The following is a 13,169-nucleotide window of genomic DNA, read 5'->3' as shown; positions in this document are numbered from 1 at the left end:
CAGAAAAAAGACGAGCAATACCAAACCTAACCTTAACTTAAGTACCCTAACCTAACAAGTTTGAAAACAAAGTGTGTGTAGTAACGTACCTTTTACCCCAACTTGAAGAACTAAAAGATGGTGGTGTTTACTTGTAATAACTGCGGAGAAACCTTGCACAAACCAAAAGTGGAAAAGCACTATCAATTTCAGTGCCGCAACTACAAATCCCTTACATGCGTGGACTGTTTTAGGGATTTTAAGTAAGTTTCCCTTGCTGTTTTATCCGGTTTATTAACTGTCTTGTTTACTAGAAACGACGAGTACAACGCGCATACCAAGTGCATCACTGAAGATGAACGGTACGCCGCTAAAGGCACCTACAAAAATGGTATAGTGAAGAAAGGTGATGCCAAACAGGAAAGCTGGTTGGAGATGATCCAGTCAATTTGTACTAGGGAGCAGAACCTTAAACCATCCATCAGGGCTTTACTGGAGACCATATCAAGTTACAGTAATGTACCGAGAAAAAAAGTGAAGTTTATGGTAAGTACTGTAAATCCAACTGGTATTAGTATACTAATCTGAATATTAGAACTTTATTAAAAGTTCTTCGGGTAACAGAGCAAACATGCAGGAAGTGGAGGAGGTGTGGGACATTATTGAAAAGCATAAGCAAACCACTTTTACTGCAGAGAGAAAACGTCCTAATGAGGAGCATACAACTCAGGAGGTGAAAAAGCAGAAAACTTCTCCAGTTTCTAACTCAGAATCTAAATTTGACTATAAAGCAACAATTTTGGAGATTTTGACTGAGAAACGCAGCATATCATCTAAGAAGCTGGAAAAAAAGGTGGTAAAAGCTTACAACAGTCTTATGGGACAGTGTGACAATGAGGAAAAGGTGGTAAAAAAACTACAAAAAAAATTGAAAAAAATTCCTAATGTTAGTGTGGAAGGTGATAGAATTAGTTTGATTGATTAAAACACAAAAATTGTGCGTTTAATTTTATTATTATTGTTTCATTATTAGTTAGTTTGTTGGTAACTCCCTGGAATCACCACTTTTCAGTTCACTTTTTTTAGAGTTTTCTGCAAACTCCATTAAACCCCTGGATATGTAGTAAGGACGGGAAATTCCGTCGTTCATTTCACAATCCTCGCAGAAACACAGAAAAATCGTTTCAATTGTCATCTAAAATGTTCTATTTTGTAATAAACCATTTTGTGGCCTTATCCTAAATACCTCATAAACAGTCATAAAACAGTGAGATATAAAGTAGCTAAACAGCCCGATTAAGAGCAGAGGCACCCAGACGTGTTGTACGCCCTCTCTTTTCTGTGTTAAAAACTTCATTAATTTATGTCAATTTAACGTTGTCAAAATGAACCTTTAAAAATATACACTCAGATTGACTAGGGCATATATTTTTAAACGATTACGGATTACGGACCGGAATTCCTCCGGAATAGCGACGTCTGGTACACAGATGGATCGTTGGTAGCAGGACGCGCGGGGGCCGGCATTTTTGCCGGCTCTAGACGCTTGTCACAGAGTATCGCTCTCGGTAGTTACACTACAGTCTTTCAGACTGAAGTATATGCCATCCTTGTCTGCGGGCGGGTTCTCCTATCCGACCCGAAGAGGGGTGACAGAACAGTCATCTGCTCCGACAGAATATTATTTTGTTGCCAATGCTGTTTGCTAACTCCAGACATGTGCAGCAGTTACATTAATATCAGCACAGTGGCTGCTTTTTCTTGACAAATCACAAACTACCCCTTTGTTAACTAGGGCTTGTGGCCCAAGGACGGTAAACAGTACAGGATTGCTCGATCGGCCGATTTTGTTTCCCGGCGGCGAATGAATTCTGACGTCACAGTGGGCCTTCGGGCGCACAATACGCTAAATATTCGCCCGAGACGCTATGTACGAGATTGTCAAGGGTGCCTGTGATTTCGGTTTACTCCGACCCCATGGTGACGTAAAAATCGTCACCGGCCCGAGCCGATACCGGCAAGATTGCGCTTATGGGATTAAGCACTCCTGTACTGTTTACAATCCTTGCTTGTGGCCCACCATATTGAACCGACTTTTGACAGTGACAAGCCAACATATGCACTGTCATTTCGAATTCAGACGAACATCTACCAAATTGAAATTTCAGAGTCTGATAACCTGGGCAGTACCGATTCAGAAGTGAAGAAGATTTTAACACTGCACCTGCCTATTTCAGAGTACGACACTCTCGGCTCAGACTCGGATTTCTTATTTGGTATCAGGGGGCGCTGAAGGTTCCTCGACTTCGTCCGAGTCGCCGCCATCAGGCAGCGTGAGGCGTAAGCCCTATAACGCGCGCAAATCGAAAGGTAAGAGCAGCGCCAAAGGACTGAGACATGTGAGGTCCTCTAGCGGCTATTCCAGTCACAACGAACGAATACACCCGCCCACTAGGTTAGTATCAGCAAATTGGCAACCCTGTTTTGTTTATTACATTTTCAATATGGCCGCTGGTGAGGCTTTCGTTGCGTCAACCATCAAATAGTGGTGGTGTTGCCAAACTTTATTTTTTCTGTTCCGATAGGAATATAAAAAAGGCAACACTGTTTTCCTTTTTTCAGACGTGAGTTTAAGAGACTTTTCAGATGTTGAATACGAAAAAGGTCATCACAAATCGCGGGGAATGTCCAAGCTTACCAGAGAAGCATTCCAAATCAATGTGTAATAATATCTCCGTTAGGTTTATTAAATCGACTCATGAGGGCGTGCCAAAGAATTTACGAATTAGGACATTATTTCAATTTAAGTCGTATTTTCACTCACTTTGTTTAGATTTTTTTTTGTTTTATAAACATTTTATATTGATAATATACACGAATTTTTGTATATTACTTCTAGGATGTTGTAAAAACATTATTATCACAGACGTTTCATCTATCTCCTCGTCGCTTCAAATTGGCGGTAAAATTCACCATTACTTCACTTTGACATGTGACATAAACATAAACAATTTGAATCTTAACGCCAATTTGACAGGTGGACATTATCTCTGTCTTTATTCAAAAAATAGCCCCCATTAAATGTATGAAAAATGTCACTTAATAGAAATTGATCCAGTTCCACCCCTTTCTCTCCTTCACTGTTCACAATTTTTTTTTCGTGGATTTCCTCTCAAATACTATTGTAACATTTGTTAAATGTAAGAAAATAAATAAAATGTTAGTTAAAAAGAAAAAACCATGTTTTCTTATTTATTACACTCGTTAAAGTCCCCTTTATAAAGCAGGTAAGTGACAAAAGGCAAATTAATCAGAAACTTAACTTTTCTTGACAAATGGCGAAGGCGCTTAAGTATTAAGAGAAACTGAAATGTACCTTTTTGCGTTTCTGCTCTCCTAATGAGATGTTTGATTTGTGGTAAAAATGGCAAATTTTTTAAAAAAACTTGTTTTTTATATCAGGAGCACAGAAGTATTAAAGAGGTATTTTTTGTCTTCTTGACAATATGGCGAATGACGAGTGTATCGGGAGTAACTGAAGTTTACCTCTTTGCATTTTCTGCTCTCCTAATGAGATGTTCGATTTTTGGTAAAAATGTAAATTTTATACAAAAATGGCATTTTGTATCAGGATCACAGAAGTATTAAAGAGGTATTTTTTGTCTTCTTGACAATATGGTGAATGAGAATGTATCGGGAGTAACTGAAGTTTACCTCTTTGCATTTTCTGCTCTCCTAATGAGATGTTCGATTTTTGGTAAAAATGTAAATTTTATACAAAAATGGCATTTTGTATCAGGATCACAGAAGTATTAAAGAGGTATTTTTTGTCTTCTTGACAATATGGTGAATGAGAATGTATCGGAAGTAACTGAAGTTTACCTCTTTGTATTTTCTGCTCTCCTAATGAGATGTTCGATTTTTGGTAAAAATGTAAATTTTATACAAAAATGGCATATTGTATCAGGATCACAGAAGTATTAAAGAGGTATTTTTTGTCTTCTTGACAATATGGTGAATGAGAATGTATCGGGAGTAACTGAAATTTACCTCCTTGCATTTTCTGCTCTCCCAATAAGATTTTCGAGACAGTAAAAATTTAATTTTGTATCAGGAGCACAGAAATACGAGGAGGTATTTTTTTGGCCATGGGTGGATGCACCCGAATATCAAGAGTAACTGAAATTGGTCGCTTTGCGCATCTGCTCTCCTAATACAGTTTATAATTTTCTGTAAATTTCCGTTATTTTTCAGGATAAAAGAAACGACAACTCAATGTAAAAAAGTAAGCTTTTATTTTGCTATAAAATGGCTAATTAAACAAACTATAGTATAAATTTCGGAAAGTACCGAATTTTTTATTTGTTCAAAGTAGTGAACTTTTTACCTCGCCAAAATTTTAATGTAAACCTCCAAAACTTGCTTCATGTCAATTAGATGACAGTTTTATCACAGTAAACCATACTCCAGTCAAACAGAGATTATTTATGGCTCCATCTCAGATCTGATCTGAGCAACCAATTTCTCTTCTTCACTCTTACTGCTCAAACAATCTTTATACTCCACTCTATCCGGCATGTCGAGTAAATCCTTTGGAGCTAAAACTTCCCGTCCAAAATTCAGTGGAAAATTCGTTGAGCTGTTAATTTTCGTGTAGAGCTTCTCTCCAGTCGATATTTGAACTAAAAAATATGGCGTGTTTGGAGGTATTATTTGATCAAGTATATCGTCGTTGGTCAATGTTTTTAAGGGAAAACCCCATTCGGTTGACATCTCCTAAAAAACTGTAATTGTTTTTTGACTGACAATAAAAAATGTAAACAAAAAACAACCAAAAAAATGTCCTTGACAAAAGATTCCTCAAACTTAATTGGGACAGGAACGCATTGAACTTGCATGTGAGAGGTTTTGTAGTTTCGTTCGAAAAACACTGGGTAATGACATTATTTTCGGTCAATTTCAAATTGCCAGAAATACCTTTAGCCAAAGCCAAGTAACAAAACTCCCCCACAGAAATAATCAAGTGCTTCTCCACGTCAGGACTGCTGGCCAAACAAAACCAACATTTACTCTGATCAAACTCAACCCTCGCTCTTTTAGGTTTACGCCCTTTGGGAGCGTTCATGTCGTAGAAAAATTGGTTACCACTTTTCGATTTTGGCTTTTTAGTTTTTAGTACTACAACACATAAATAAGATATAAAAATGTGTACCTCGCTGCTCCAGTTCCTGAAAATCAAAGGGGCAGCCTGTCTCGTCTGTAGTTCTTTGAATTAGCTCCGATATTTTCATTTTGTCCAGCGGCGTCACGTTTAACGCGTAGATCCATTTATCCTTGTTCGGATTACCGACCCGGGCCAAACCTGGAAGGGTTTTAATTAACATAATTTGACCGAAACTGTTTACTAAAGTGAAGCCAATTTTTACAACCGGTAGCCATCTTTGTTTGGTAGAGCGTCATCACGTGACATTCCAAAGACTTCAAACGTAACATGACATTTGACAGCCTTCAAAATTTAGTTGTTGCCAAGTACTACACGTGACGTCACAGCATTGTATTAAAACTCACCTATAAACCTGGTGACCAGTTCGATTTTCAACTTGAAACGTATCGCACGTCTGTTTCGTGGGCGCCATTTTTTGTCGCTAAGAAACCACGTTTCTTGAAACGGTGTTCAGGGAAATTTGAAGTTGACGACCGAACTCCGCAGCCGGTCGAGTGGAGATAGTGGGAGCTCTAAGTGGAAACGTCGATTCCTAAAAGTCTACGGGGAATTGTCTTGTGCGGTGCACTTCCAAAAGGCGGAAAGGGTGAAAACCTAGGAGAAGACCACGTGGATGTGACAGTGACGGTTATAGTTTCCACGAGGAAGGACTACATCTTTTGCTCGGATCGTGCCTTTAAGCGATTTTCTAGAACTTTTAAAAGAAGTTAAAATATAAACAACATTCGGTTCTGGGCTAGCGCGTGGAATAGTCAACCCCGTGTCGAGTTCACCCGAAAAGCGGAAAAATCAGCACCAAGAGGCCCGTCTGAGGATGACCTAGAGTCAGACAAATCCTGGACAGAAAGAAAACCCCTGGCAAATTGCCCCTTATAGGGAGCAGAAGCCATATTCCCCTAGTTGGATAGGGGATTCAGGAAGGAAAACAAAGTGTGTGTAGTAACGTACCTTTTACACCAGTTTAAAGAACTAAAAGATGGTCGTGTTTACTTGTAATAACTGCGGAGAAACCTTGCACAAACCAAAAGTGGAAAAACACTATCAATTTCAGTGCCGCAACTACAAATCCCTTACATGCGTGGACTGTTTTAGGGATTTTAAGTAAGTTTCCCTTGCTGTTTTATCCGGTTTATTAACTGTCTTGTTTACTAGAAACGACGAGTACAACGCGCATACCAAGTGCATCACTGAAGATGAACGGTACGCCGCTAAAGGCACCTACAAAAATGGTATAGTGAAGAAAGGTGATGCCAAACAGGAAAGCTGGTTGGAGATGATCCAGTCAATTTGTACTAGGGAGCAGAACCTTAAACCATCCATCAGGGCTTTACTGGAGACCATATCAAGTTACAGTAATGTACCGAGAAAAAAAGTGAAGTTTATGGTAAGTACTGTAAATCCAACTGGTATTAGTATACTAATCTGAATATTAGAACTTTATTAAAAGTTCTTCGGGTAACAGAGCAAACATGCAGGAAGTGGAGGAGGTGTGGGACATTATTGAAAAGCATAAGCAAACCACTTTTACTGCAGAGAGAAAACGTCCTAATGAGGAGCATACAACTCAGGAGGTGAAAAAGCAGAAAACTTCTCCAGTTTCTAACTCAGAATCTAAATTTGACTATAAAGCAACAATTTTGGAGATTTTGACTGAGAAACGCAGCATATCATCTAAGAAGCTGGAAAAAAAGGTGGTAAAAGCTTACAACAGTCTTATGGGACAGTGTGACAATGAGGAAAAGGTGGTAAAAAAACTACAAAAAAAATTGAAAAAAATTCCTAATGTTAGTGTGGAAGGTGATAGAATTAGTTTGATTGATTAAAACACAAGAATTGTGCGTTTAATTTTATTACTATTGTTTCATTATTAGTTAGGTTGTTGGTAACTCCCTGGAATCACCACTTTTCAGTTCACTTTTTTTAGAGTTTTCTGCAAACTCCATTAAACCCCTGGACATGTAGTAAGGACGGGAAATTCCGTCGTTCATTTCACAATCCTCGCAGAAACACAGAAAAATCGTTTCAATTGTCATCTAAAATGTTCTATTTTGTAATAAACCATTTTGTGGCCTTATCCTAAATACCTCATAAACAGTCATAAAACAGTGAGATATAAAGTAGCTAAACAGCCCGATTAAGAGCAGAGGCACCCAGACGTGTTGTACGCCCTCTCTTTTCTGTGTTAAAAACTTCATTAATTTATGTCAATTTAACGTTGTCAAAATGAACCTTTAAAAAAAACACTGCAATGGCAACGCAGCAGGCCACCACCAAAACTTTAGCCAGGAAAAGCACAAAGTCCCCCACTGAATTAATGGCGGCAACCCTCAATACATTAGCCACAAGATGTTTGAAAGCTTTTTTACCCGCTTTATAGAACGGATATCCGTACAAAGCTAGAATAACTCAATTAATAGTGCCACTAACATATATACCACTCACTCACCGGTAATAATGTAGGCATTTCGGCTAATCATATTCAAAACCCGTTCCAGTACCATTAAGCAAAAATTACAAACTATCAAACACAGTTTTAAGTAGTTTTCCGTTTGGTTGTGGTTTTTAAACCGTTTTTGAATTGCAGCGAATATGTACCGGATTACTTGCACCAGTGCCAACCAGAAAGAACCCGTGGCCACGGTACCTAAGTGGTAGCGGGTCAAATTGTAAAACCCCTCAAAAATGGGAGTTTTCACTTCTGATTTGTTTCTGCACAGTTTGGGTTAGAGTTATAATTCAAAATGACTGTATTGTGCATTTACCGAGTGAAAAACCACCTAGAAACCGCGTTCGCTACAATCAAATGTTGACAACCGATAATAAACTGAACCATCCACAGCATGGCAAATAAATTGACAACCTTGGCCGCCTCCATGAAACCGTCCTTCTTGTAGTGGTAGATGTTGGCACGTTTCGGTTTTAAGTGACCTGCACTGCTAATCCACAAGCACAAATAGATCCAGATCGATAATGTGATGATTAACGACACAAAACTCTTCAAAAAAAATTTCCTTTATAAGTTTGCAAGTCAATGCGGAAAGTCCAAGAGCGGCAGTGACGTCAGATTGAAATTCTAAATGGCTTAATAATGAATTTTAAATGGCGTCGGGAACAGCGCCAACCTCGATTGGTTAATGCACCGCCTACTATACTAGAAAGCCTAGAATGTGCCCTGTCAAAAATTCCAATATGGCGGTGACAGTTTACGTATGTTTGTATTGTGGAAATTGAGTTTTTTGGGGATTATAGATGAATTTTTACGGTTTAAAATCAAGACTTTTCGTGTTTTTGAACTCAACACTTGGAAATGGAATGATTCTACTCCAACACTATACTCAATGGTAAGTACAAGCGCTTTCTAGTACAGCAAACTTATTAGATATTTTGAATGAATGTTCTTGGTAATAACATAAGGAGCATTTACCAGTTTTGCTTACCTAGTTTCAACAATTTTTCTTATATTGAACAGTGTTTAAACCATAGTTAGCTGTGTGTTGTACTCTCCAGGACAAATGTTCTAACCAACTTGTTTAGGCTGGAACATATTTGTTACTAAAGTGACATTTTAGGCTTACTAGTATAGAGGGCGTTGGTTAAAAACATCAAATTACCGTCTCAATCAGTTCACAACTAACAGACAAGGAACGACAATCATTACGTCACTGCCGCTAGACCTTACCAAAAATGGAATCAGCAGTATACTGGGCATAGCCGATATGGCTTTCCCGGCTTCTTCAAACAGCTGAATGACAAGTTTGATCCGTTTAAGCATCACCCATATTACCAACACAATTACTACGGTTATCACTGTGGCTGCTATAGCCAGACCTAAGTAAGTGTACACTTCTCTCGTTTCTATTTCAGAGTCAAGTTTCTGCAGTTGTTGCACCTCCTTCCAAGACGTCCTGTGTTAAAGTTGTAAAAATTCTTAATAAATGTAAAAACAATAACCTACCAGAGGTAAACTGATAAAGCCAAGCAAGCTACGGTAACTCCTGTAAGTATGATCCAGACGAGTAGACCGGCCAGAAAAGGAAAAAGGAGTAAAAACCCCAAAGACACCCCTAAAGCAACCAAACACCCGTAAATCAAAACTTCCCAGTACAACTCAAAGTCTTCGGTAACTTCCTGTAAATTGCACTTACAAATTATACAGTTTACTTTCGTTAATGAGTGATTTACAACAAAAAAGTCCCTAAATCCAGTTTTAGTGAAGAATTTATCCAGCGCTGTAACTTTGTTAGTTGGCAGACATCGGTTGAGGAATTCTTTGCTAAACAGCAATTTAAGTGTTTTTTTACCACAAATTTCTGTTATAATATAAGAGGTGTTTAATAATTGTTAGTTGGCTGTGGTTCTCTCGTTCTAGCATGACGTAGGATTGACAGCTGTCATATTGTTTGCAAGGTTATCTAAGACTTTTCGTGACAATTGCCATCCATAGGCGACCTGACCATAACAATTATTGAACACCCGTCACTTACTATCCAGGGTAGTTGCTGCAATTGTTAGTGCAAATTCTGTCAAATAGTTTGGTTTGTTCCGGCCGGTAGTACACCAAGTGGTAACTGCAACATTAAATTTTGCGCACCAACAAATATGCGGTTCGAACAAACCCAAACCTTCCAAACTGGTTTTCGTTAATACTTTGATAACACTCCTCCAGGTGTTTATACCTCTTTTCGTCACCGCATACGCTACCGCAATTATCGTACCCATGAATCACGCGTCCGATATTACCGTAATAGATACAGTACCCGATGAGGGAGATCTTGAATTAAATTGCTTGGGGTGGTAAGTTGTTGTTACAGCCCGCAAAAACTTACCGAAACGGTCAAGAAGAGCGCGAAAAAGCTGAGGAAAGTCACGTCAGTTGTTTTCCGGCTTCTTACCGGCAGTTCTGACTGCTCCCGTTCGTCCAACTGGTGAACAAAAGGGTTGAATTATTAAGGGTGTGCTATAACTATAATATGTGGTATAGTACAGGGTGGCTGTATATATGCACACTAAATTATTATAAGTTATTAAGAATGGTGCGGTTAGTATACAGGATGGACCGAAAAACTTGACAACCTGATGAACCGAGTAGTAGGACGTCATAATGACGTAGTTTAACAAAACAATACTCCCACTAACTGTCAAAGTACGTCATTGTGACGTCGTATTAGCTGCTAGTGCAGCTTCAAAACGAACGGGGTAGAAATTTAGCTGTTTTCTTTCGGTTTGTTATTTCGGATCCAAATGCGTTGTGATTCTGATTGTGTAATCATGCAAAACGCTTTTACATCCGAAATATGTGTGAAATTTTATGTTTAAACTTACCTGGGTTCAAGCTAAAACAACCAATTCAGGATTAACAACTCACAGCTACCAGGTGCATATTTTGACAGGAATAATCACCGAATATTGAAGAATCACTTCCTGACAAACACTTTTTATTGCTCAAAGTAAAAAACGGGTTACGGACTATTGAAAATGCTGGCAAACTGACGGGACGTCAGAGAAAAACTTCAGACCAATCAGAGAGCAGCATGGCGCGTCCCTATACCGCTGTCATTTTACAAAATAATCATTGATGTAACTAGATAGGCTATACGCTTGGCCACCCTGTCTACATTCTAAATAATAATAAAATACCAAACCGTACCTATATTTAGTCGTATTTCCATATACAAAAAACAAAATGTGGGTTAATTTAAATATGACTCACCGTAGAAATGACTTAACTTACCGTTGAAGGGTTAAAAGGGTGTATTTTGTCTTTACTTAAATCAGCACCGCACATTGTTTAGAGGGTGAATGCCGACCACTTTTGCGGCCCTACATTACCCTCTTTGTTGTCTCTGATCTATTTCGAATGGTGACTGTATAAAACTTAGGGGGCTTTAAAACATGTGTGAACAACAAAAACAATTATAAAGGGGTGGGTGGGTTGCCACGGTAACAGGAAATGGGGTGTGACAATAATGAGTTCCACAAAATTCACTTGTATTGACCTAACCTAAATACGATTAGTTTTCAAATAATCCTCATCGTGCGCATCCAAGTGAGTGCTCAAAAACTCATCGACCGAGTCCGTGTTCCATTTCTCGATGGCCACGGTCTCTTGCAAATGCCCGTCCTTGTCGTACAGCTTTATAATGGGGTCCAGGCCGCGTACGTATTTGATTTGCAAGTTGGGGTACTTTGCCGGTCTGTCACTTTTGATGAAAGCCTGAATTTGCGGATAGGCGCCAAACTTGCACGTGCACACCTCCAGTACCGCTTTGGCGTATATTTTGTCGTCCTGACCTTTTTCGTCCGGGCTGCAACACTCCTTACAGTGATCCCTTAAAGGATACAAAAAATATAAAAAAAACTAAAAAATAGAAGAGAAGAGCACCATACTTTAAAATTTCTAAATCGAATTTGGGCAGTTGCTCACAAGATGAGCAAAGCAGGTTGGCTTTATTAAAACCCAACACCCAACAATCCTCAGCCGTAAATTCAGCAAAAGCCCTTTCCTGAAAAAAAAAATAATTGCACAATTTGGCAACGTTGAAGGTGTTGTGACAGCTGGTATACAAAATAACACAATCAAAACCAAGCCACATAAAAGAATACTCACCAGTAGAGTCACTAAAACTAGTAAAACACTCAATAAGCATCCATTTTTTATAAAAACCCCCATTTTTTGTCACTTTCCCTGGGGGAAACTAATATAACACGCACAGCAAAAAATTCTAACCTAACTTTGCAGTAACAACAACCTGTCACTCCTGTCAGTAGTATTTTTTTTATGTCAGCTGTCAAAATTATAGTAAACAAAAAAATTCCATTGGAAAGCCGGTGTTGTTTTTATCAATTCTAGAGCAGCCCTATCAGCACAATGGCCCTTATACCTTTAGAGTCCAATCCTGAGGTAATCTGATAAATAGCGATAAAGTCTTAAAAGCCAGCAAAATTTTTTTTTTTAGGTTATGAGCAAGGTAAGTGTACTACTGAATGGCAAAATTGGAAATTGGGGGTTAATAATAATGAATAGTTTATACATCTTTTGGGCGTTCCTGATAAATGGAGCATAGTGGACGTGTACAGTTTGGAACCGGACGCGCTCGCTTGGGTGCCGCGTCCTGTACTAGCCCTTATACTGCTGTTTCCCTACAATGACAAAGTAAGACCCCCAGTTTGCTTATAACAAGCTTTCAACCAAACATTTCAGTTTAACGAATTTGCCCAAGGGGAAGCAGAACAAATTAAAGAGAAAGGACAAACCGTTGTAGACGAACTGATTTTCATGAAGCAGTATGTGTCTAATGCTTGTGGTACCATTGCTTTGATTCACAGTGTAGCCAACAATGCTGAAAGGTACACGACTTTAGCTTCATAAACTGAATTTTTAAATTAGTGTTGTACAGACTGGAACTCAAGGAGGGAGTGTTCAAAGCCCTCCTGGAAGAGGCCAAAAGCTTAACTCCCGAACAAAGAGGAGAGTTGCTATTGAAAGACAATTCAGAGTCTGAAGCTTACAAGCTAATCGCAACTCACCAGGAGTTGGCTATGGAGGGGCAAACTGAAGCAAACCCCCACGAAAAGGTCAACTACCATTTTGTTGCTTTGGTGGAGAGAGGGGGCTTTTTGTACGAGTTGGATGGCAGAAAGGAGTTTCCAATTAATCACGGACCAACAACTGAGGACTCATTTTTGCTGGTTAGTTACCTAACCCAATACAAATTGAGATGCATGATGATGGTATTTTTCAGGATGGGGCAAAAGTGTGCAGGGAATTTATAGAGAAGGACTCGGAAAATGTGAATTTTACTGTTATGGCTTTGGTTCAAAGTGATTAAGTTGGTTAATGTAGTTTTTTGTGATAAATTGTGGTAGTCCTTAAAGTATATCATCTAGAGAAACCTGGTAGTTTTTTTGATTGTCCTCCAGTTTAACAAACTGACAGCTGACAGTGTAAACACTGTCATTTTTCCCA

At 38.8% G+C, this 13,169-nt stretch overlaps 6 protein-coding genes and 1 long non-coding RNA gene across 7 annotated transcripts; 3 read left to right on the top strand and 4 right to left on the bottom strand.

Annotated features, from left to right (window-relative positions):
• Positions 1–39: 39 nt before the first annotated feature.
• LOC145737218 (cell growth-regulating nucleolar protein-like) lies at positions 40–991 on the top strand. The gene is made up of 3 exons (XM_081991816.1): positions 40–242; positions 294–525; positions 575–991. Exons 1-3 carry the CDS (start codon positions 118–120, stop codon positions 962–964), a joined length of 747 nt encoding a protein of 248 aa, XP_081847942.1. The 5' UTR covers positions 40–117; the 3' UTR covers positions 965–991.
• On the bottom strand, positions 975–1,764 carry LOC145737232 (uncharacterized). Its single transcript, XR_014180322.1, has 2 exons — positions 1,226–1,764; positions 975–1,174 (listed from the first exon to the last, which is right to left on the bottom strand). It is a non-coding gene; the product is annotated as an uncharacterized LOC145737232 (long non-coding RNA).
• A 2,487-nt stretch (positions 1,765–4,251) lies between these two features.
• On the bottom strand, positions 4,252–6,093 carry LOC145737294 (CWF19-like protein 1). The gene is given in 6 exon segments (XM_081991930.1): positions 4,252–4,755; positions 4,812–4,924; positions 4,927–5,157; positions 5,192–5,341; positions 5,548–5,578; positions 5,977–6,093. Coding segments are annotated over 6 exon segments (933 nt in total). The 3' UTR covers positions 4,252–4,464.
• LOC145737217 (cell growth-regulating nucleolar protein-like) lies at positions 5,621–7,054 on the top strand. Its single transcript, XM_081991815.1, has 3 exons — positions 5,621–6,304; positions 6,356–6,587; positions 6,637–7,054. Exons 1-3 carry the CDS (start codon positions 6,180–6,182, stop codon positions 7,024–7,026), a joined length of 747 nt encoding a protein of 248 aa, XP_081847941.1. The 5' UTR covers positions 5,621–6,179; the 3' UTR covers positions 7,027–7,054.
• On the bottom strand, positions 7,037–10,988 carry LOC145737293 (choline transporter-like protein 2). The gene is made up of 13 exons (XM_081991929.1): positions 10,935–10,988; positions 10,526–10,536; positions 10,030–10,147; positions 9,826–9,974; positions 9,688–9,771; positions 9,386–9,476; positions 9,159–9,331; positions 8,883–9,108; positions 7,966–8,198; positions 7,650–7,912; positions 7,433–7,599; positions 7,288–7,380; positions 7,037–7,236 (listed from the first exon to the last, which is right to left on the bottom strand). Exons 1-13 carry the CDS (start codon positions 10,986–10,988, stop codon positions 7,075–7,077), a joined length of 1,824 nt encoding a protein of 607 aa, XP_081848055.1. The 3' UTR covers positions 7,037–7,074.
• Positions 10,989–11,174: 186 nt separating this feature from the next.
• On the bottom strand, positions 11,175–11,955 carry LOC145737223 (selenoprotein F). The gene is made up of 3 exons (XM_081991823.1): positions 11,811–11,955; positions 11,591–11,706; positions 11,175–11,532 (listed from the first exon to the last, which is right to left on the bottom strand). The coding sequence occupies exons 1-3, from the start codon at positions 11,871–11,873 to the stop codon at positions 11,205–11,207; spliced, it is 507 nt and encodes a 168-aa protein (XP_081847949.1). The 5' UTR covers positions 11,874–11,955; the 3' UTR covers positions 11,175–11,204.
• Positions 11,956–11,981: 26 nt separating this feature from the next.
• Positions 11,982–13,095, top strand: Uch (Ubiquitin carboxyl-terminal hydrolase). The gene is made up of 6 exons (XM_081991817.1): positions 11,982–12,104; positions 12,160–12,171; positions 12,228–12,356; positions 12,405–12,550; positions 12,601–12,892; positions 12,946–13,095. Exons 1-6 carry the CDS (start codon positions 12,072–12,074, stop codon positions 13,030–13,032), a joined length of 699 nt encoding a protein of 232 aa, XP_081847943.1. The 5' UTR covers positions 11,982–12,071; the 3' UTR covers positions 13,033–13,095.
• The last annotated feature ends 74 nt before the right edge of the window (positions 13,096–13,169 follow it).

The sequence above is a fragment of the Ips typographus genome, linkage group LG13 (genome assembly GCF_016097725.1).
Source record: "Ips typographus isolate SLU linkage group LG13, UJ_Ityp_2.0, whole genome shotgun sequence".
NCBI classification, from domain to species: domain Eukaryota; kingdom Metazoa; phylum Arthropoda; class Insecta; order Coleoptera; family Curculionidae; genus Ips; species Ips typographus.
This window is presented reverse-complemented; position numbering and strand designations above follow the sequence as displayed.